We start from the raw sequence: 21,683 nt of genomic DNA on the forward strand, positions 1-21,683 counted from the left end.
CGTTTGTTGCACATTTGTAACGTCCCATTTCAAATACCCCGGTACCCCCAAAACTCACAAATATTTGTAATTGCTATATGTAATCTAAATTCATTAGGCAACGGCGTTTATAGCCTAAATCATTTCATGACATTTATTTCATATAAATATTTATTACAGTTACACTTACAACAAATGATCACATAACTTATAATTATTATAGAATAAGGACAAAACTTATATATATTTTCAAAAAAGGTCAAAACTCGCCTTTTATATATGTATAGATTTTTCGTAAGGCTGCACAGATACTTGCAGAGAGTATTACAGATACTTGCAGAGACTATATACTACTCCCTCCGTCCCACATAATTTTATCCAGTTTTCCATTTTAGTCCGTCCCACATAATTTTACCCATTTCACTTTTACCATTTTTAGTAGTGGACCTCATATTCCACTAACTCATTCCTACTCACATTTTATTATAAAACCAATATTTTAAAAGTAAGACCCACATCCCACCAACTTTTTCAACTCACTTTCTATTACATTTCTTAAAATCTGTGTCAAGTCAAATTGTGTAAAATTATATGGGACGGAGGAAGTACAAGTTTTTTAGTCTTTTCTTAAACTAAACTAGTATAAGACTATATTCTACAAGTTTTTAGTCATTTCTTAAACTAAACTATAGATACTTCTGTCTGATTTTTGTTTAATATATTCTACAATAATTTAGTTTTTTCTTAAAACTGATTTTACTTGGTATCACTTCATATAGTTATACAAATACACACTTCTATTGCTGATTTTAGATAATTATCTTGATTAAATTATTTACTTTCTTAAATACTATACAGAAATTTTCTAAAGAGAACGATGACAACAATATAATCAGTCAAAGGTTGAAATTAAGAAGTTACTCCTATTCTGACGCAATTCTAGTTACATGTATCACCAATTATTAATCCATATATATTAGCAAGTATCAATTTATATGCAACTTTAATAGACAACATTTATAAATATATATGTATTTTATGAAAGATATCTTACTGACATTCTTTAGTTTTACTTAGGATATGCATTATCAGTCAAAGGTTGTATTAACAAGTTATATCATGGTACAAAACTAATCTTAAAATCTCTATACGTTTCTTTTAGTATAAGAGCATCCACAATGGTAATAGGTCAGCTATATGCCAGTCATAGGCTAGCCACAAACTCCTCATGCCACATCACCAGCACTAAAATTTCTCCTGCCACATCATCAAGACAAGCAACTGGACAAGTAATAGGCTAGCTATAGGCTAGCCACATCATCAGCACTATTAAAAAACAACTAAATTTACGGAATTAAGCACAAAATACGGAATTAAATTTACGACACATATACGGGAAAATTCGTTAATTTTATTTAAATAAAAAAAAAGTACATTAACTAAAAAAAATTACATAATTAAAAAAACGGGCTTCCATACACGAGCCCCAACCCCAATCTACTCCTCGTCGTCATCGCCGTCGTCCTCGCCGCTACCCGGGACCCCCAAATCTGCGGCATCTGAGCCCGCGTCTGATCCCCCCCAACTGTGCCGCGGCGGAATCCAAATTGACCCGCATACTCTCGAGCATTGAGTGAAGAAACCTCTTCTCCACGGGATCAGTTGCCTCCCTCCATTCAGCTAAGATCTTGTGCATTTGTTTACGCGTTTGTTGACGTGCGTAGGGCGAGCTTGGCTGCCGACTTGCCAGCAGGGGGGGATGCCGACTGGACCACCTGGCGACTCCCCTCACTGCCCGTTGCGCCCTCCTCTGACCAACCGGGCAAGTGCGGCGAGCGAAGGATGGAGGGGACGGGAACTCCTGAACATCCTCGGGGAGGTCGTGGGAACCGCCGCTGCTGCCGCTACTTCTTCGGCCAGCCAGCATCGACACCCGCCCGAAACTTCTCAGAATCCATCAGCACCAGATAGATAGCAGTTCCAGTAGGTGAATTCCTTATACAGCCCCGGCACGGGGAAGGCTTTCTCCGCTATCCTCCTACAGTCCTCGTCAGTTTGTCCACTGGTCTTCATGCGGAGGGCGTTGGTGTACAAGCCCGCAAATCGGGAGACCGCAGCCCTGATTCGCTACCACCCCTTCCGGCACTCCTCCCCGATGTATGTCTTCCCATGCGGGCAATTCCTCCTGTAGGTTGCTGCAATTTTAGCTCACATGTTGACGATCTTCTGATTGTTCGAAACGAGGGGATCATCGCAAACAGACACCCAAGCCTTGGACAGCGCGACGTTCTCATCATCCGTCCACTTCCTCCGTACACTGTCGTCATCAGCCGGCTGTGACGACTCGCCTACCACCTTTTTGCCCTTCTTCTTCTTCGGTGCGTCCCGAGCCTGCCCCCGCCCCTGACCGACTGCCCCTATATCCATGGGAGTGGCATCATATCGATCGACTTGTTCCAACAACTCCTCTAAGGAGAAAGTCTCATCTCCATTGAATTAAGTCTCCACTGGGGTCGATGTGTGGGAAGACGCAGTCAAAAAATCAAGAGTGAGACGATAGACATTGTCCCCCCCCCCCCCCCTCCCTTCGGGCGTCCCCTGCATCACGGGCTGCACCCCCGCCTGCCACCCCGGCATCATCTGCATCCCGCCTCCCAAACCGGGCATCATCTGCATACTGGGTTGCATCCCCGGTACCCCCTGCCCGCCGCCCTGCGGCATCATCTGCTGCCAAGGGTACATGCTGTAGTACTCGCCGGGCATGGGCCCCCATCCAGCTCCCGCGGGTACTGTGGGAGTTTGAGTCTCGCTCGTCGCTGGAGTAGACTCATTGTTGTTATCCATTCCGCGTTGTTGCTCTTCTACAGAAATTAAGAGAGAGAAAAAACTCGTTAAAACAAATGGTGCGAATGAAAATGACGTGAAAATCGCGTATATACAGTGTTTCGAAAATTTAATTAAAAAAAATGCGTTGGCCGCTCGCTCGCCGATCGCCAGCCTACAATGGCGGCGAGCGCATCGGCCAGCGCTCGCCAATTGCAATGGTTCGGCGAGCGAACCGGCCAGCGCCGAGAATCGGCTAGCCGGTCGCTCGCCGACCATTGTGGGTGCTCTAAAGTCAAGTGATTGTTGGCCCATACAAGAATATTTGGGCCATTTGAATCTATACATATATAAAAGGCGAGTTTTGGGAGGATTTGAATTATTATTTTGTGCAAAGGGTGTAAATACAATAAATAAAACTACTATTAAATTCTTTGACTAATTTTTAAAGCAATATAATGAGTAAGCAGTTACAAATTTTTAAATAAGATAATGACCATTTAATAAAATTTGTAACCTATATTCTCTTAATTTTATAGTTTATGATGTTTTAATTCTATGATTTCTCATATTTTAATTTTATGTCTATAAAATGTATAGAGTTGTTGATGAATTACACACCAACAAAAGCATTCTCCATTCTCCCCCAAGCTCTCAACATTTTATTGTATATTTTATGAACATTGTATTGCTCAATTTTTTGGAGCTCCATCAAGTTTATCGGTACCTAGCGGGTTTGAGATGTTATATACGTTAGGAGGAAGTCATTTTGTCTTTGTGGATAATACGTCAATTCGAGAGCACTAATCGTGATGTAATTTATCTTGCGGAAATAGGGTTTTTCTCGACTAGATTTATGGTTCGGTTTGTTTTATAATTTTGAATGTAGTTTCCATTTCATTTGTTGTTGTTTTTTTTCTTTGATTGCAATAGTTTGAGTACCGCGTGTATAATGTTCAAGAATTTTAACTTAATATCTCTTACAATTCTTATAGATAGAAGAATTGTAACATCCTTAACTTGAAACATGCATAATATTTATGTTCATCTTTACACAATTTATTATTTTTGTATATTTATATTGTCACTGACGCTATAATTATATTAAGTGGTGTCACACAAAAAATAATATTTTATCACTTATGATGAATTAATCAGTAGTGCATAATATGTATATTTACAGTGAGATAATTAAACCTATCAAAATCGAGTTGATCAAACAATTAGTTATTCAAACAAAATAAAATAGTCTGCTACCAAATTATGATTTACTCATAATACTATGGTTAACATTAGGATTTAGCACTTAATTGTTCTGGGATACAACTGATATTATATAGAGAATCTAATTATCTTTATCTATAGGTGATCATACTGAGTAAAATATAGTAGTATATTATATTAAGTATATTTTTATAAAAAGAAAATTTGCAGTATTGAGATTTGTAAAGTAGCATAAAAATAGTATAGATGTTTCATGTTCCAACACGCCACGTTTAAAAGTGCATTAAATAATGCTTAACGTTCCAACGTTCAAAGGGGCTATCATTATCCATTAATATAATAGTGTTAATTCAACCAATTAATGTCATGTTTTTTGTATAGTTTATCATTTGAATTTTTTTATGGTCATAATTTTGACGTTTTGAATATTACTCCCTCCGTCCCGCTTTAGCAGTCCCATTGACTTTTCTGCCCTCTTTTTGTGAAAATGATAAAAAATAGTTAAAGTCGAGAAATAGTAAAGTAAGAGAGACAATAATATAGAGAAGAGTCTTATCTACATTATTGTCTCTTTTACTTTACCATTTCTCGACTTTAACTTTTTTTACCATTTTTACAAAAAGATGGCAGAAAAGTCAATGGGACTGCTAAAGCGGGACGGAGGGAGTATGAGTTATCGATTTATTATTTTATTAAAAGTGTGATTTACATTATTTTTAGTAGAGAAATATGAAGGATTGTTTTAAACATATTTTTCAAAAGTATCTTGATATAGTCTCTTTATTGGTGTCCAAATAATGTGTTTGTCTTGATTTCATTTCAAATATATTTAATTTTATGTCTTTAGGTGTAAAATGAATTGAGGAGCATATATTTATTAAATTATTATTATATAATATATTTTCTATTTATAAATATATATAGTTATATTATTTCTTATTTTATTTAACTAATTAACGATTTTAAACTGTATGACGAAAAAATATTCCGTCGTGCATCGCACGTGGGTTAACACTAGTAAAGTAATAATGACCCAAACTTTTATATGGGCCGTATCAGCCAATCTATACTACCTTAAAAGCAAGGTTTTTTTGGGGGGAAATTTCAAGGAATTGTGCCAATTTTCAAATTAAAGTTTGGGAGGGAATTTGTGCTTAAACTTGAAAAAGTTGTTTGGTTGGGTAATTTATCTGCCAACTTGCAAGATCAAATCATCTTACACAAAAGAAGCTCTCTCAATCAATCATAATCCACAATTACCAGTTAATACACAATTTCCAGATAATACACAATAAATACTTCCATCCCTCCCAATATTAAAGCTGGAAATTTAATCAATCAATCATCCTAAAGTTAAATCAGGTGCAAGACTAATCCAAAAGTGTGATTAGTTGATTTTTTTTAATTAAATGTATTTCAAAATCCAATTTATTCTTTCCACCAACAAATAAATACAAGTTCCACTTAAAAAAACCCTACTAACTAATTGAGTTTAATTTGGGTGATTGACAATTGAGTGGATGGAAATACTTAACTATTAATTGAATATTGAATGTAGAATATAAACCATATAAATCACCTTTGTCAAAACTGATTTATAACGCTTTTATCGTTGTTCAAGCACACTTTGGAAGCATTGTAAACAGTCCCACATCATATTTGACCTATAATAAGAATAGATGTACATATATTAGTAAAAAAGTAATCAAACATATGATTTAAATAATAAAATAAACTTTACCATTAAATCTAGAAGCCTTGCAAAACTGAACCAATACAATTGGAACTATCATCTGCGAATCACGCTGGCTCAAAAATGAATCAACATTTTCACCCCAGAGAGCACAACGCATAGCAACATGACTGACATGAAAATAAATTTATAATTAAAATATCATCTAATAAATATGCATAACATAAATTTATTCTCAATTTATAAGTTAAACAAAATGAAGTTTTACTTCTCATCCTCCAAGGCCAATTCCAACTATTTTGTAAAATGAAGAACATTAATAAGTGATTGGCAATAACTTTAAAATTGATAAATTATAGGAGCATTTGACTTTCTTAATTGGAGTGAGAATTTATCAAATTGGAAAGAAAAAGCATATTTAGGAAATGAACGAAATGCATTAAAATATCTATATCTATTAGGTTTAAATATCAATTCGGGCCAACATGATTTATTAGGTTAAAATATCTATATATCTATTAGGTCCTAGCCGCCATAGCCGACTGAATGAATTTCTGAAAGACAGAGCAGATAGGTTTTGGGCGGCAGTTTGCTTGTATATTGATTAGAGTGTTAGTGGTTTATCAATATATTTACACGTTTGATGTGTATTAACCAACGTGTAATATTGTGGATCTTTTGGTGTGTATGTAAATTTCACACAGAATTTCTTCTATAAATAGCTGATAGTTGGCTTATTGATCATCATCTCTCCACCATCAACAGGTGTTTAATTTATTTTTTTCAGTTTTGTTCAACTCTTTTGTAGTTATAAAATGTAAACTAATAACATTGTCTTTTATGATTTCAGTTTTTCCATTGAAGAAAGGAAATTATGGCTCAAGTTGTTACTTTGCTGAGAAATTTAACTAAAGCAAGTGTGACTCAACGTATTAAAGTTCGATGTGTGCATTCTTACAATACATATTGGGCTGGCAGGACTGCTGAAGCGCTTTCATTGGAGTGTATCATGCATGACGAGGAGGTAAAGTTATAGTAGTATATTACTATATATTTTTTTATATATAATTATGACAATGAACTTTTTTATTATTTGAAGAAATTTTTTGACAGATTAATTTTTTACAGGGTGTAAAGATTCATGTTACATTCCCAAAAAGTGTAGTTCATGTAAAAGGCCGTCTGATCAATGAAGGGGATATATATTTGATGCAGAACTTTTTCGTGAAGAATAGTCCACGAAAATATAAAACCACAAGCCATGACTACAAAATACAAATTTATGAAAAAACTATGATTACTAAAATTGAAGATCCTATGTTCTGTTGCTATCCCTTTAATATAATGAGTATCGATGATATTGCAAACCTCTCAGAAGTTGAGAGTTGTCCTCTATTTGGTATGTTTTTTATATTCATCTTTTTATTCCTTTTTTTTCTCCAGTCAAAATTATTTCTTGATTTGTTAATCATTAATATTTTGTGTAATATTAACATTGTAGATGTTGTTGGAGTTGTGAAAGGATGTTCTAAGGTAGTTGATGATCCCCGTTCAAGGCTCTTGGAATTGGCCTTGGAGGATGAGAAGTAAAACTACATTGTGTTTAACTTATAAATTGAGAATATATTTATGTTATGCATATTTATTAGATGATATTTTGATTATAAATTTATTTTCATGTCAGTCATGTTGCTATGCGTTGTGCTCTTTGGGGTGAAAATGTTGATGCATTTTTGAGCCAGCGTGATTCGCAGATGATAGTTCCAATTGTATTGGTGTAGTTCTGCAAGGCTTCTAAATTTAATGGTAAAGTTTATTTTATTATATAAATCATATGTTTGATTACTTTTTTACTAATATATGTACATCTATTCTTATTATAGGTCAAATACGATGTGGGACTGTTTACAATGCTTCCAAGGTGTGCTTGAACAAAGATATAAGCGTTATAAATCAGTTTCAGCAAAGGTGATTTATATGGTTTATATTCTACATTCAATATTCAATTAATAGTTAAGTATTTTGTCATAATTTTATGTGCTTTAAAATTTTTTAATGTATTTTTTAATTTAATTTCTATTTTTTATGTAGGATTATGTCTGATGATTCTTTCAGTCTTGGATTACCAGATTCACTGAAATATGATAAGCCCATGGTTATGGATGAATCTTTCAGTTTTGGATGTATCAAATGCATTGATACACTATTCTGTCTTGAGGTTTCACTGTGGTTCTTAATTTGTTAGTTTTTTATTAAGTAATCAATGTTCTATCAGTTTAAATTATTTATAGTTATTGGCTGGCCAGGATGGAACTTATTGGATTTGTGCAAGGGTAGAGTCAGTCAGTTGCTATGGGGAATGGTTTTACATATGTTGCCAAAAGTGTGGTAAAAAAGTGGAGAAGACATGCAATGAGTTTCACTGTACTGGATGTTCCAAGTTTGATGGTTCTGGAATTATGAGGTAGTAAATAAAGACTACTTGTGTTTATGTTTGTTGATGTGTTTATGGTTGATAATCGTGTTTTGTTTTTATAGGTATATGCTGAAATTTGAAGTATTTGATGGAACTAGCACTGCGGAGTTAGTTTTGTGGGACAAAGAATGTGTGCAAATTCTACAAAAAAAAGCTTCTGAGCTTGATTGTGCACAGGTGGTTGCAAATGTTATGATTTTTTATACTCTGTTTGTTCATATTTCTTATTAAAAAAAAACTTTGACATGTTTTTTTAACATAATAGGTTGTATCACCAAATAATGTGCCTAAAGAGATTGAGGATTGTGTTGTTGGAAAGATATTTCTCTTTAAGGTTGCTCTTAGGAATGAAGATGATTTTCTTCATCTAAAGCCTTATAATGTGAAGAAAGTTATTACTGATGTTGCTCTGATTGAGAAATATTCTGTCAATGTGGTTGCAAATCTTGAAGCAAGTAAAACTGCAGCAACTTATGAAGATATGTATCTTAATGAGTGCAGCACCCTCTCTCAAATTGTTGACTTTCCTGACTTGGGAAGTGATGTTGATTCTCTTAAGGTATTTTATATATTTGAAATTTGTATAGTATATTATTGTGAGATATTAATCTTACTTTCATATTTTAATATTAGGTGTTTGGCGATAAGTTTTTATCTCCTTCTAGCAGTGGTGTGAAGAATTGTTTGGTGGTAAATTTGGATGATGTTTCAATGAATGATGGCATGAAGGAAAATGTGGTTATGGATTTGGATGTGCCTTCTACAAACTGTGTCATGAAGGATGATCTGGTTATCAACTTGGATGTGTTCCATGATGTCTGTCCATCCGTTGAGAGAAAGAAAAGTGGGAAGCTGAAAAGAGAAGAAATTGAGACCACTCCTGGGGTTAAGCGCAAGTTGGTTGGTGATTTTGAAGGAAGTGTGAAAGATTCCAAGAACAAGTTGGTTGCTGTGAAGCTAGAGCCCACTGATTGATGCTGGTGTTGGTGAAGGCCAAGTATGTAGTATTGTAGGTTTATGTATGTTGGTTGTGTCTTAGATTGCTCATCTTTTGGTTCTGTTTTGATCTTGACTTCCATTGGGAAATGGAAGTCAAGAAAGATGAGTTGCAAGGAAGTATGTAGTATTGTAGGTTTATGTATGTTGGTTGTGTCATGGATTACTCATCTTTAGATTATGTTTTGTTATTGACTTCTGTTGGGAAATAGAAGTCAAGCAAGATGAGTAAGTTCGCTTTTAGGCTCATGACTTATTATGTAACTCCTGCTTGAACTTATGTAAATATTGGCAGTTGAGTTTAATTATTTGTGTTTCATATTTTTTTCGATGCTTATTCTGCTTTTATTTCCCTTGTCTGATTTGTTGGTAAATATAATTTTATTAGAAGATATGATTATTATAAATAAGTATTAGTTCAATTTTCCTGATGAAGATTCATAGCTTGATTAATTTTTCTTTAATATTTATAGTATAACATATTTGAAGGGATTATTAACTACATTGTAATTAATATTTTTATGTTGTTCATTTCATAACGTCACTCCATTGAATAAGTGATTACATAAAAGGTTTTATCCTCAGGGTATTGTCTGAGGAGTGTGCAGTTAAGTTATATTGTTATCTATTTATAATGTCTAATTTACTTGCATTATTCATGTCAAAGATACATTCCTCACAATAGATAATCAATTGAAAGTCAAGTTTTTGAAGATAGAATATCATATTTAATCATTAAGAAGAAAGAGAATCATACAATGAAAGTAATTCAAAAATCATTCAAGCTTGCAAAGTGGAGTCTTATCAGAAACTTTTAATGTATCAGGTAATTATATAATTTGATATTTGAAATTGGAAGTACTATATTACCTTTGCATATCTGTCTTCCATATGTTGCATGCAAGCATATTCAAATTGGTATCTTCCTTTGTTGCTTTATTTGTGCGGTTTGGTGCTGTGTTGGTCATGTTGGGCATAAAAAAATTTAAATATTATTTACAGAACAAAAAATTTATTAATTTAGATTTAAAATTTAAAAAAAAAAATACTTTTTCTATGGTTTTCATTGTCTTTTGGAATGTGGAAATTATAAGATCTATTATCTTACAATTTCTTTCACCGTCTTCCAAATTTTGCATCATTCTAAATAGATGTCTGCAAATTGTTTGTATATTCAAACGAAAAAGTTGTTAGTAATTATCATATCAAAATAATAGACATTGTAAATATGAATTTGAGTAGCGTATTTGAGTTTGACTCACCTTTCTGATTCTGTGGCTCAAGCTAGGTATGGGATGCACAATTGTGTTTTTGGTTGGGATTCTAGCAGATTTGAGAGTAATACTGCGAAACTCATAATGTGGTTGCATGTTCCTCTATTGAAGTGGTTTTTTTGAGTATTTTGTTGACGTTGTTTGAGGAACTTTATCACGGGATAGAAGTTTCTGGAAGTGCAAATTGCTGATTTTGTAATTGTGAATGAGAAAATGAGATTGCGCAGCTGCTCATAGAACTTGAGAAGGAGAGGTTGTGTCTGTGTAGTTGATTGGAAACTCTAAAATATTATTTTATATAATGCTTTAATTAATGATGTCATGTTGGTAGTTGGTGTCTATTTAATGAAAATTTGTCCATATTTATTGTATTGGTTTGAAAGTTGTTGATTATTTGTCCAAATTTGATGTTCACGAAGGATGTACTAACAATAAATATTACTCCTGGTTTTTTATAGTGGTTTAAATTTTACAATGGGCTTCCATTGATGTTCTCGAAGGATGTACCAATATTATTAATATGAATACAAGATAGTAGTATTAGATAAATTGGTGTAACCTTCTTAACTTATGGATAAAAGTAATGTCAGATAAAGTGGTGTGTCTCCTTGTATAATCGTGTACAATTAAAAATTCCACACAGAAAATAACACTCTTTCTTTGTCGAAACTATCATCGCGAAGAAACAAAATAAAGGGATGAAAAAAATTCAGAAATCTATGAAGCTTGGTAGCAAGATATTTGCAGATATCAACAATGTATCAGGTATATATCTCATAGAGAATTGATATTCAAGTTTTTAGTAAAACCTCGGCATATTTATGTTTTGTGGTGCTGCAATTATTTTGGATCAGATTGTACTAGATTTGTATCAGATTGTATCAGTTTTGAGTTGATTGTATCAGATTTGTTTGCAATTTGGAGAAATGCGTTGTGTAGTTAGAGTTGAGTTGAAACTGTAGATCAATCCTAATTTCGAATGTTTCTTATTGTATGCTTAATCATGCAGTAAATTTTTGTGAGTTTTTCCCGGTGATTTTTCAATTTTTTCAAGAAATTCTGGAGGGGAATAGTAGTTTTATGGGTGATTACTCTTTGTAAGTTGGAAAATTGCGGTTTCATATATAGAATTGTGGAACAAATGACTGAGTAATTGATATTCTGTGGAATGGTTTATTTGTAGATGGATCTTCGTTGGTGTCTACGAGTTTGTATATTGGGGAAGGAATGGGTTATCGAAAATTTAAAATGTTTGATGGTGGTTTGAACTTCACAATGGTCTCTGAGAATGATGTATTCTTTGATGGTATTTTTTTTTATTATGTTTTATAGTTTTTGTTTATTTTATTTATTAATTATTAATGATGATACTAATTTTTTTTATTTAATTGTAGGTGTTAAGACTTCTGCATTGGTTGAGATCAATCAAGTATCTACTGTTTTAGGTGTAAAATGACAATTATATTATGTTATGCCTCATATTCATAGTATATTTATTGTTATTATAAATTAAACATTTTTTATTATTGTTATTTTAACTGTAGGTGCTGTAAATGAACTTGCTGATGTTGAGAAAGGAGAGCATGGTGCCACTATGTCAAAAGATATTTTTCAAACTTTCAAAGGTTGTGATGATAATCTATTTGCATTTGGAGGACTTATTTCTATTTTATTTCTTATATCTTTTATAGTCCTACATAAATGTTATTTCAAATTTTTTGTAGGTGTATCTTCGTTATTACCTCAGACATGGGATGTTTGTGAAGGGAGGCCTAATAAAAAGTTTAAATTGTTTGATGGCAATCTAAAATTTACAATGGCTTCTGTAAATTGTGCTCTTATAAATGATAGGCTTTTATAGTATGTTTCAAAAATTTAACATTTATTGTGTTTTGGCATTACTAATAGTAACATTATTTAACTCTGTTCATTGCAGATGTCTGTATATCTGCTTTGAAAGAAATCAAACAAGAAACTGTAGTTGGAGATTACCAAAATTCTGTTGTTATGAGTGGTAATTTTTGAATATTTGTATAAGTTTAGTCTTTTTTTTTGTGTTACTGTATATGTAGTTAAATTTTTCAGATTTTTTGTTCTTATTTATTCGTAGGTGATGAAATTACAAAATTGAATGAATGTGATATAGCATCAGCAAGTATGAATTTACAGAATGGTGTTGATGCTATTTTGGTAAGAAATTCATGTGCTTCTACCTCAAAAGAAATTAAGTCTACTATTTCTGTCGGGACAGAAAATTCTCTTTTTGCATCTGAAGCAGGTTTTTTTATATTTGTTTTATTATTTATTTATTATTGAATGTTTATTTTTGTATTTTAAAATTGTGAATATTTTTAACTTTGTATTTGTGATTTTACTTGGTTGTTTTCCATTTGTTGTTTTAACAAGAGTCTTCTTTGTTTTTTCAGGATATTTGGACATTGGTGATCCAAATTATGTTTGTTCACATTGTAGTGCTATTTTTTGGTATGATGAGCGATTGAGGAAATCCGTTAAAGCTAAAAATCCAAGGTATTCTGTTTGTTGTGTAAATGGAAAAATACAACTTGCAAAGTTTGTGGATCCGCCTAGACTTCTTCGGGAGCTATTCTTTGGAGGTAACACAAAGAGTAAACATTATCAGCAAAATATTCGTTCCTATAATAGCATGTTTGGATTCACTTCGATGGGTGGGAAAATAGATAGTAGCATTAATGTTGGACAAGGCCCTTCAATTTTTCGTTTGCATGGTCAAAACTATCATCTTATTGGTAGTATGATGCCTCTAAAAGATTGTCGGCCCAAATTTGCTCAGTTGTACATTTATGACACGGAGAATGAAGTGAATAATCGCATATCGGCTGTCAGGTATGTTTTTTTTTATCTATTTTATTTTTTTTACATGATTAATCAATTGTTGTAAAATAATTTATTGTAGTTAATAATTATCTTAACAGGAAGGAAGACAAATTAAGTTCATTGCATTCGGAAATAGTTTTGGAGATTCAACAAATGCTTGATGAGCATAATGCTTTAGTGAAGTCATTTCGAATGGCCAAGGAAAAGTTGGTTGACAGTGATGACTCTGTGAAGTTGAGATTGATTGGCAAAAGAGGGAGAGATGGGAGGAGATATAATTTGCCAGTTGCGTCTGAAGTAGCTGCATTAATTGTTGGTGATCTTGATGAAAATATATGTGACAGGGATATCATAGTTGAATATCGCAGTGGACAACTGAAACGGATTGACGAATTGCATCCAGCTTATCTTCCTCTACAATACCCATTGCTGTATCCGTATGGTGAAGATGGTTATAGGGACGATATACCATTTTCTGAGTCGAAAGCAAGTTTGGGGTTTGCTCGCAAAAAAATTAGCCCAAAGGAATATTTTTCCTATTATTTGCATGATAGGTTGAATTCCATGTCTTTAATATTATCTTCTCGGCGATTGTTCCAACAATTTATAGTTGATGCGTATACAATGGTAGAAGCTGGCCGATTGAAGTATGTGCGTTCTCACCAGAAGACTTTACGTTGTGATTTGTATAAAGGTTTGGCTGATGCTTTATTAAGTGGTGAAACTGATGGTTCTAGGTTAGGGATGCGAGTAATTTTGCCATCAAGTTATACTGGTGGTGCTCGATATATGATTCAAAGTTATCAGGATGCAATGGCTATTTGTAGATGGGCTGGATATCCAGATTTGTTTATTACGTTCACTTGCAATCCTAAATGGCCTGAAATTTTGAGGTATGTTCAGAGTCGAGGTTTAAAGCATGAAGATCGTCCTGATATCGTTTGTAGAATATTTAAGGCGAAACTAGACAATATGATTGCAGATTTCCGACGTAATAAATTGTTTGGGGATGTCGTAGCAGGTAATATTTTAAAAATGTTTTCAGTTTCATATTTATATTTTTTTAATTTATTAATTTGTTTTGTGCAGTTATATATACTGTGGAGTTCCAAAAACGTAGCTTGCCGCATGCGCATATTCTTTTGTTTTTGGGAAAGGCTAATAAATATCCAGAACCTGCAGACATTGATAAAATTATTTCTTCTGAAATTCCGGATCCTGAAGCTGATCCAGATTACTATAAAGTTGTGAGTGAATTTATGGTGCATGGACCATGTGGCATAGTAAGACCTAATTCTCCTTGCATGTCTGAGCGTCGTTGTACTAAATATTTCCCAAAGAATTATAGAGATGCTACAATAGTTGATGAATATGGATATGCAGTCTATAGAAGAAGAAATAATGGTCGAATTATCTTAAAGAGTGGTATACCTTTAGATAATCGATATATTGTGCCTCATAATCGGTATTTGTTGATGAAGTATGGAGCCCACATTAATGTTGAATGGTGTAATCAATCTCAATCCATCAAGTATTTGTTTAAGTATGTTAACAAAGGTAATGATCGAGTAACAGCTGCATTTTATAATTCTACATCAGATGCTGATTCTGTTAAAGAAGTGGATGAAGTTAAGATGTATTATGATTGTAGATATATTTCTCCATGTGAAGTTGCATGGAGGCTTTTTGGATTTGAAATACAGTACAGGGATCCTGCCGTGGAGAGATTAGGATTTCATTTGCCAAATGAGCAGCATATTATATATGATGAGTCAATGAATTTAGATGATGTTATGAGCCGTGAAACTGTTACTGAAAGTATGTTTTTAGCTTGGTTTGAAGCTAATAAGAAATATCCTGATGCTAGGCTGCTGACTTACCCAGAATTCCCAACTAAATTTGTTTGGAAAAAGAAAAAAAGGGAGTGGACACCACGGAAGCAAGGATTTGCCATTGGAAGGTTGCGCTTTGTTCCTCCAGGTTCAGGTGATTTATATTATATGAGATTGCTTTTGAATATCATCTGTGGAGCTACTTGCTATGAGGATTTGAGATTTGTTAATGGTGCTCAGCATAATAGTTTTAGAGATGCATGTTATGCATTGGGATTGTTGGATGATGATAAGGAGTATATTAATGGAATTATAGAGGTAAGTAATTGGGCATCTGCTGCTGCACTAAGAGTTTTATTTGTGACATTGTTGTCTTCTGATTCTATTAGTCGTCCTGAAGTTGTTTGGAATAGTTGCTGGAGTTTATTGTCGGATGACATTCTTTATAGACAACGTATGTTGTTTAAACATCCAGGTAATATTTGTTATGATTTACTTATTTTGTACTTGATTTATTTGATTTATTGCTGGAGTATTATTTACTTGATTTGTTTTATTCATCATGTAATAGTTCATTTTACTTGATTGATCGATAATATTTGTTACTAGAGTATTATTTACTTGATTTATTTTATTCATCATGTAACAGTTCCTTTTTTTTCAGAATTGGTGATGAGTGAAATGGAAATTCGAAATTTTGCTTTAGTTGAGATTGAAAAAAAGTTGTTGCAGTTGGGGAGAAGTTTACATGATTTTGAATCAATGCCATTTCCATCTGAACAATATCTTCAACCTGCTCAGAATCGATTGATAATGGAGGAGTTATCTTATGATAGAGAAGCTTTAGCTAAAGAGCATGCAGTTTATCTCTCTAAGTTTAATGCTGAACAACGTCATGTGTATAACTCTATAATCAGTTCAGTTGATTCAGGTATTGGAGAGACATTTTTTGTATATGGTTCAGGTGGGACTGGGAAAACTTTTCTGTGGTCGGCTTTGTCAGCTGCTATCCGTTCAAAGGGAGAAATTGTCTTGAATGTTGCGTCGAGTGGAATAGCATCGTTGTTGTTGCCTAGTGGAAGGACCGCTCATTCTCGGTTTAAAATTCCATTAAGTTTAAATGAAGATTCCTTTTGTAGTATTAACCAAGGAAGTCCACTTGCTGAACTTATCATCAGGACTAAACTTATTATTTGGGATGAAGCTCCAATGATGCATAAGCATTGTTTTGAAGCTTTGGATAGAACTCTCCGTGATCTGAAGCGTTCCTCAACAGAAATGGATGATGGGTCACAAAAACTTTTTGGAGGTATAACAGTTGTTTTTGGTGGTGATTTTCGTCAAATCTTACCAGTTATTCCTAGAGGTGGTAGACAAGATGTTGTTAATGCTACTATTAATTCATCGTATATATGGGATCATTGCAAGGTGTTGAGGTTAACAAAAAACATGAGATTGTTGAATGCTGATTCTGATATTCACATTTCAAAATTAAGAGAATTTTGTGAATGGCTGATAGGTGTTGGTGATGGTGTTATTGGTGATTGTACTGATGGATGTGGACAAGTTGTTATTCCGACAGATTTGTTGTTGGAATGTAATGGTGATCCTTTGCGGAGTATTGTTTCTTCAACTTATCCAACATACGAACAAAATGTTGAGGATGTGTCTTATTTAGAAGATCGAGCTATATTAGCACCGACTTTAGAAGTTGTTGAAATGATAAATCAGTATATGATGGCTCAAAGTGGTTTGGAGGATCGAATTTATCTAAGTGCTGATAGTGCAGTGCAATGTAGTGCACGTTCTGGTATTTTAGATGAGATTCATACTCCAGAATTGTTGAATGGGATACGATGTTCTGGTATTCCAAATCATGAATTACATCTCAAGATAGGCACTCCAGTGATGTTGTTGAGAAATATTGATCATAATGTTGGATTGTGTAATGGTACTAGGTTGGTTATTACTAGACTTGGAAATTATGTTTTGGAAGCAAAAGTTCTTACAGGTTGTTGTGCTGGAGATTTTGTTTTGGTGCCTCGATTATGCCTAATCCCTTCTGATATCAGGTTGCCTTTCAAGTTTCAACGACGGCAATTCCCATTGATTGTATCTTATGCGATGACCATTAATAAGAGTCAGGGGCAATCCTTATCCCATGTTGGTTTATTTTTGAAGAAACCAGTTTTTAGCCATGGTCAACTTTATGTGGCTATTTCAAGGGTTACAAGTCGTAAGGGTTTGAAAATTTTAGTATGTGGAAATGAAGATGAACATTGTGATGTTACTGACAATGTAGTGTACAAAGAAGTTTTCCGCAATGTATAATGTATTTTATATTTTATTCACTGTAATGACCTATGTATATTTTACAAAGAAAAGTCTTCCTGTGTTCTTTCTTGTTTTGTGTAGCAATCTTTAGGTTCTGTTTTGTTATCTAGCTCCAAGTCTCTCAGTTTAAATATATTTTTCATCTCATTAAATTGAATATTCTAAAATTTTATAACATTGTAAAACAAATGGTTATCATAAACTCAAAGTTATGTACTAACGCAATTGATAGAAAAAGTTTGTCAGCAGCGCAACGCGCGGGGGATGACTAGTATACTTGAAAACATGTGTCATAAAATTGTATTACCCGCCAATTTCCCAAACCAGCCCTATCTGAAAATGTCGCCACCGTCTTCCGCCGCTAAACCGCCGGTTTCCCTCGCCGCCGACTCTAGCTGCTGGCAGTTTGCGTGGGAAGCTCAGTCTCACGCGTCAATACTCCGGCTACTCCTATTCAAAGCAAACACAAAGCCCTCAGCTCAGTGCAGAGACCTAAAACTCAGCTTCAACCCCCAAAAATCTCTGCTTACGGTGTCGTTTTGGGGATGCGAAGGCCAAACAGAGACCTCGGTTAGGCTTCCGGTGCCGCGTGTCTTAATCGACCCGGAATCTCCGCTCAATTTCAGGGTTTTCGATGATCACATTGAGGTTAAGCTCGTTTTGTTACTTCCGGTCTCCCTTGTTTCTAACTTCGATTCAATCCTCAACGTTGAGCAAAACAGTGATGAGCTTCGTACGCTTTCTGCGGATTCTGGTAATTAAGTGATTTCCAATTTCTTAGTGATTTTTGCTTGGGGCAAATTCTAATTTCATCGTTTAGACGAGCAGGATATTAAGCTTACTACATTTTGTATAGCGTTTTCGCTACTCATTTGATTGCAATTGTTTCTTTTTTTTTAATCGAAGTATGTTTCAAATTTATGCTAGCCTAGGACTTGCTACATCTTGTTTCTAAATAATCGTGTCTGCTTTATATTTCAGATTTAAGGAAGCTGTTTTGCATAGAGGAAGTGTATTTCTACTGCAAAAATTGCTCTTCAAAGTTAACGAAGGGTCTCGGGTAGAGATTCGTTTCATTTCTTATGGTTATCCAGTTCTTCAATATCTTTCGTTGTTGATTATGTCCTTGTAATTGGGTTTTGAAGTAATTTGCATGACTTTGTGAGCTTTTTGCCCGTGCACGAAAAAAAGACTCATGTTTTACAAGCCAAACGCTTAGTTTTGATGGATTAGGTTTATCAAATCTTTTTATCCACAATTTTGGAATGTGCTAATGTAGTTTCAGTATCTTTTTATCAATATAAACATTCAATAATACAACTGTAGCTTCTTACCTTATGTGTGAATGGTAAATTATGTCATGATGGTTATGATGAAAGGTAATTTTGGCCCTGATTTGATGTGTTGGTCCACATGCTCTCTTGAGCCAAATGACCAAGCCAAAAACGTGTACACCTTAATAATACCTTGGGCCATGGAGACCCAGACCTTTAATATCCAAAGGTGATACCGATATATAGTGACAACGAACTTGCATTTATGATTATCCGAATATGTTGCAGATGTTTCAGGGAAATGCCTTCAGTTAACTGGAGAGAAGTCACTGATAATTGGTTTGGAAACTGTTGCTGCACATTTGGAGGTGTAAGTGAGAAGCTGGTTGCAGAATATGCAAAATCATATACGTGTGTCCCAGGTGTGTGCCTTTTGAATTCAACATCTGTTACTTTGACCACAGATGATATTTTGGTGTGGAAGTTCCTGATATGCAAAGCAGGCAAACTTTTGAGCCTGATGTGAATCCTTAAAGCCATGACTGTTCACACACAGTTTCACTAAATGAGGTTTGTAAGAAAGTACCTGCAGATTTTTGCGGAAATCACAGTGATGGGATTCTGGGTATACAAAGCATCACAGAAGTCCAGTTCCCTGAAGATAAACTCTCTACAGATGGGGAAAATGAGATTCTGAATAATGCAGTGGATAGTGATAGTTTATTATCCACCTTTTCTGCTTTACAGATTGAAGAAAACAAAAGATTAATGAATGAAGAAACTAAAAATTGTCATATTAGTTGTTGTACTTCACATATTTGATATTTCATAAATCTCTTCTAAGGTGCAAACGAATGGAGAAAATGTTGAACTTCTTGAAAACCAGAAACTGTTTCTGGATGGTTCTCTGGGGAATGGTTTCATGTTTCGAACTTCTGAGCTTTCAAAAGATTTCTGCTGGAACAAATATTTATGCCCACAATGCTCTTGTTTGCTTGGAGCATATCCTTGTTTTGATGATAATCTACCGGTAGATGGTGGAATTCGCCTATTCAAATGCTATATTTCAACTTCTGTGCCTTCCACTGGATCACGCGTTGCATTTGCGTGAGTTACTCAAACTGTAGTATTGAAACTAGTTGGTAATTACTTTAGCGTCATGATGTTGAAATGTATGGTCTATGTGCAATAGGTAATTTCTTCATGACACCATATGCTGAAGACCTTAATGACAGGACAGATATGTAGTCGGATTTATCTCTTTGTTTTCTGTAACTGGGTACCTTTCTGTATGAAATAAAGGGCTTAAGACTATCCATGATCCTCTAATGTGTGTAATTTTCATCTTCATATAGGAATTACTCCCTGGATAAAATGTTTTCCAGTCAGTTGCTCGAAAATGCAGAAGATGAACTAAATTTCAGGACAATAGTTAGAGACGTTGAAACAAAATTGCCTTTGTTGCAAATTGTTATCCTGAATCCTAATTCATGGGGCTGTGCTGGAAGTTTGCACTCTGCAGAGCCAACTGATAAGTTGGTTTTGCAGCCTGTAAGTAGAGTGCTGTTCAGTGCCTCTGGTCATGGCATTGATTCAATGTAAGTTATTTCTCTTAGAATGTTTCTTTCTTTTGGGGTTGGAATAGGGTTTATGGTCGCGCCTTCCATTTAAGTGAATATTCTTACAACTGTACTCCTGGCTGATTTGAGTGAGATATGTGGATAGAATCTGTAAATGGTCAATTGTCAATCCTTGTAGAAAATACTCCTCCGTCCTGCATGAAGCTAAACGTTTGCTTTTTGGCATGAGTTTTTATGCATTGCTATTCTGTGAGTAAAGTGGAGAGAATAAAGTAGAGATGATGATGTACATCCCAAAAAGAAAAATGAGAAACTTTAAGTGAGACGGAGGGAGTATTGTATTTTTTTGACTCTTTAGTTTACTTTTTGGTCGTAGGTTGAGTGGCTGATATTATAATACCTACTAATCCATCTACAATTATGATAAGCCGAATGCCTAGCAAACAACGTGAAAACAGTCTGCAGTGTGTTATTTTACCTGAATCTGAGTAAAGCGAAAACATTCTGAACTTTTCCTGTCTGTTTTTTTTCACTTTGGAATCTTTCTTTCCATTGTTTTATGGATTCTTATGACTTGTGTTACATTATGATAATGAATTTCTATACCCTTCAGAATGCAGTTTCAGATTGTATTTGACTAATTGTATATGTAGTTGGGATGTGTCTGAGAACAATTTATGAATTCTTGCTTGAAATTAGCAGAATTATCTGGAGATTATATACTGTCTCGATGTTTTAACATAATCTATTGAATCTTGTCATACCTGAATATGCATTTTTATTTCTTGAGTATAACTCAGGACTTTGGATGAGTGGATGAGAAAGAATCAAGCGGATGAAATTTACATGTGCTCGTCTCAAATATCCGAACTAACACAAGTGTTGGAGCTTGCCAATGGCCTATATCCACCATCATGTAGATCACTGCAGGGCTTGCTTCTATCATCCCTAGCGAGATAACTGGTCCCAACATATGGAATATAACCTGGCAAATTTCTAGATCAACTTTCTGGCCTATTTTATTGCTCACTTGTACGTGCCATGCGGCATATATTTTGTGTTCACAATTGATTAAACATATTCCTTTGAATTTGAACGTATGTGAAAATGGTAATACCTTTGATCCGACTTGCTTAGGGTCAATGACTCAATATGGAATCCAATGTTATTCTCTGATTGGCTTTAAAAGTAGAAACTAGGGGTGAGCAAAATAACCGAAAACCGAATATCCGAACCAAACCAAACCGAAATTTTGAAATTCGGTTCGGTTTTTTCGGTTTTTCGGTTTGGTTCGGTTCGGTTTTAAAAATACAAAAATTTCGTTCTTCGGTTCAGTTCGGTT

At 34.3% G+C, this 21,683-nt stretch overlaps 2 protein-coding genes, 1 long non-coding RNA gene and 1 pseudogene across 4 annotated transcripts; 3 read left to right on the top strand and 1 right to left on the bottom strand.

Moving 5' to 3' along the window:
• Window positions 1-5,594: 5,594 nt before the first annotated feature.
• LOC148931147 (uncharacterized) lies at window positions 5,595-10,133 on the bottom strand. Its single transcript, XR_016136636.1, has 3 exons — window positions 10,062-10,133; window positions 5,768-5,889; window positions 5,595-5,690 (listed from the first exon to the last, which is right to left on the bottom strand). It is a non-coding gene; the product is annotated as an uncharacterized LOC148931147 (long non-coding RNA).
• LOC125216922 (uncharacterized) lies at window positions 7,064-9,455 on the top strand. The gene is made up of 9 exons (XM_089068432.1): window positions 7,064-7,118; window positions 7,221-7,305; window positions 7,404-7,488; window positions 7,603-7,640; window positions 7,811-7,937; window positions 8,026-8,183; window positions 8,258-8,372; window positions 8,461-8,754; window positions 8,829-9,455. Exons 1-9 carry the CDS (start codon window positions 7,064-7,066, stop codon window positions 9,168-9,170), a joined length of 1,299 nt encoding a protein of 432 aa, XP_088924558.1. The 3' UTR covers window positions 9,171-9,455.
• Window positions 10,134-11,184: 1,051 nt separating the features above from the next.
• LOC148931148 (uncharacterized) lies at window positions 11,185-17,484 on the top strand. The gene is made up of 11 exons (XM_089066735.1): window positions 11,185-11,230; window positions 11,649-11,771; window positions 11,860-11,910; window positions 12,010-12,090; window positions 12,402-12,479; window positions 12,576-12,743; window positions 12,892-12,994; window positions 13,238-13,330; window positions 13,420-14,342; window positions 14,411-15,628; window positions 15,818-17,484. The coding sequence occupies exons 1-11, from the start codon at window positions 11,185-11,187 to the stop codon at window positions 17,482-17,484; spliced, it is 4,551 nt and encodes a 1,516-aa protein (XP_088922861.1).
• A 259-nt stretch (window positions 17,485-17,743) lies between these two features.
• Window positions 17,744-21,441, top strand: LOC148931149 (uncharacterized; annotated as a pseudogene). Its single transcript, XR_016136630.1, has 5 exons — window positions 17,744-18,241; window positions 18,469-18,547; window positions 19,050-19,868; window positions 20,117-20,359; window positions 21,142-21,441. The product of XR_016136630.1 is annotated as an uncharacterized LOC148931149 (transcript).
• Window positions 21,442-21,683: the final 242 nt, after the last annotated feature.

This window comes from Salvia hispanica, chromosome 3 (assembly GCF_029641045.1).
Source record: "Salvia hispanica isolate PSC_SH4W2 chromosome 3, Shi_PSC_v1, whole genome shotgun sequence".
Classification (NCBI taxonomy): Eukaryota; Viridiplantae; Streptophyta; class Magnoliopsida; order Lamiales; family Lamiaceae; genus Salvia; species Salvia hispanica.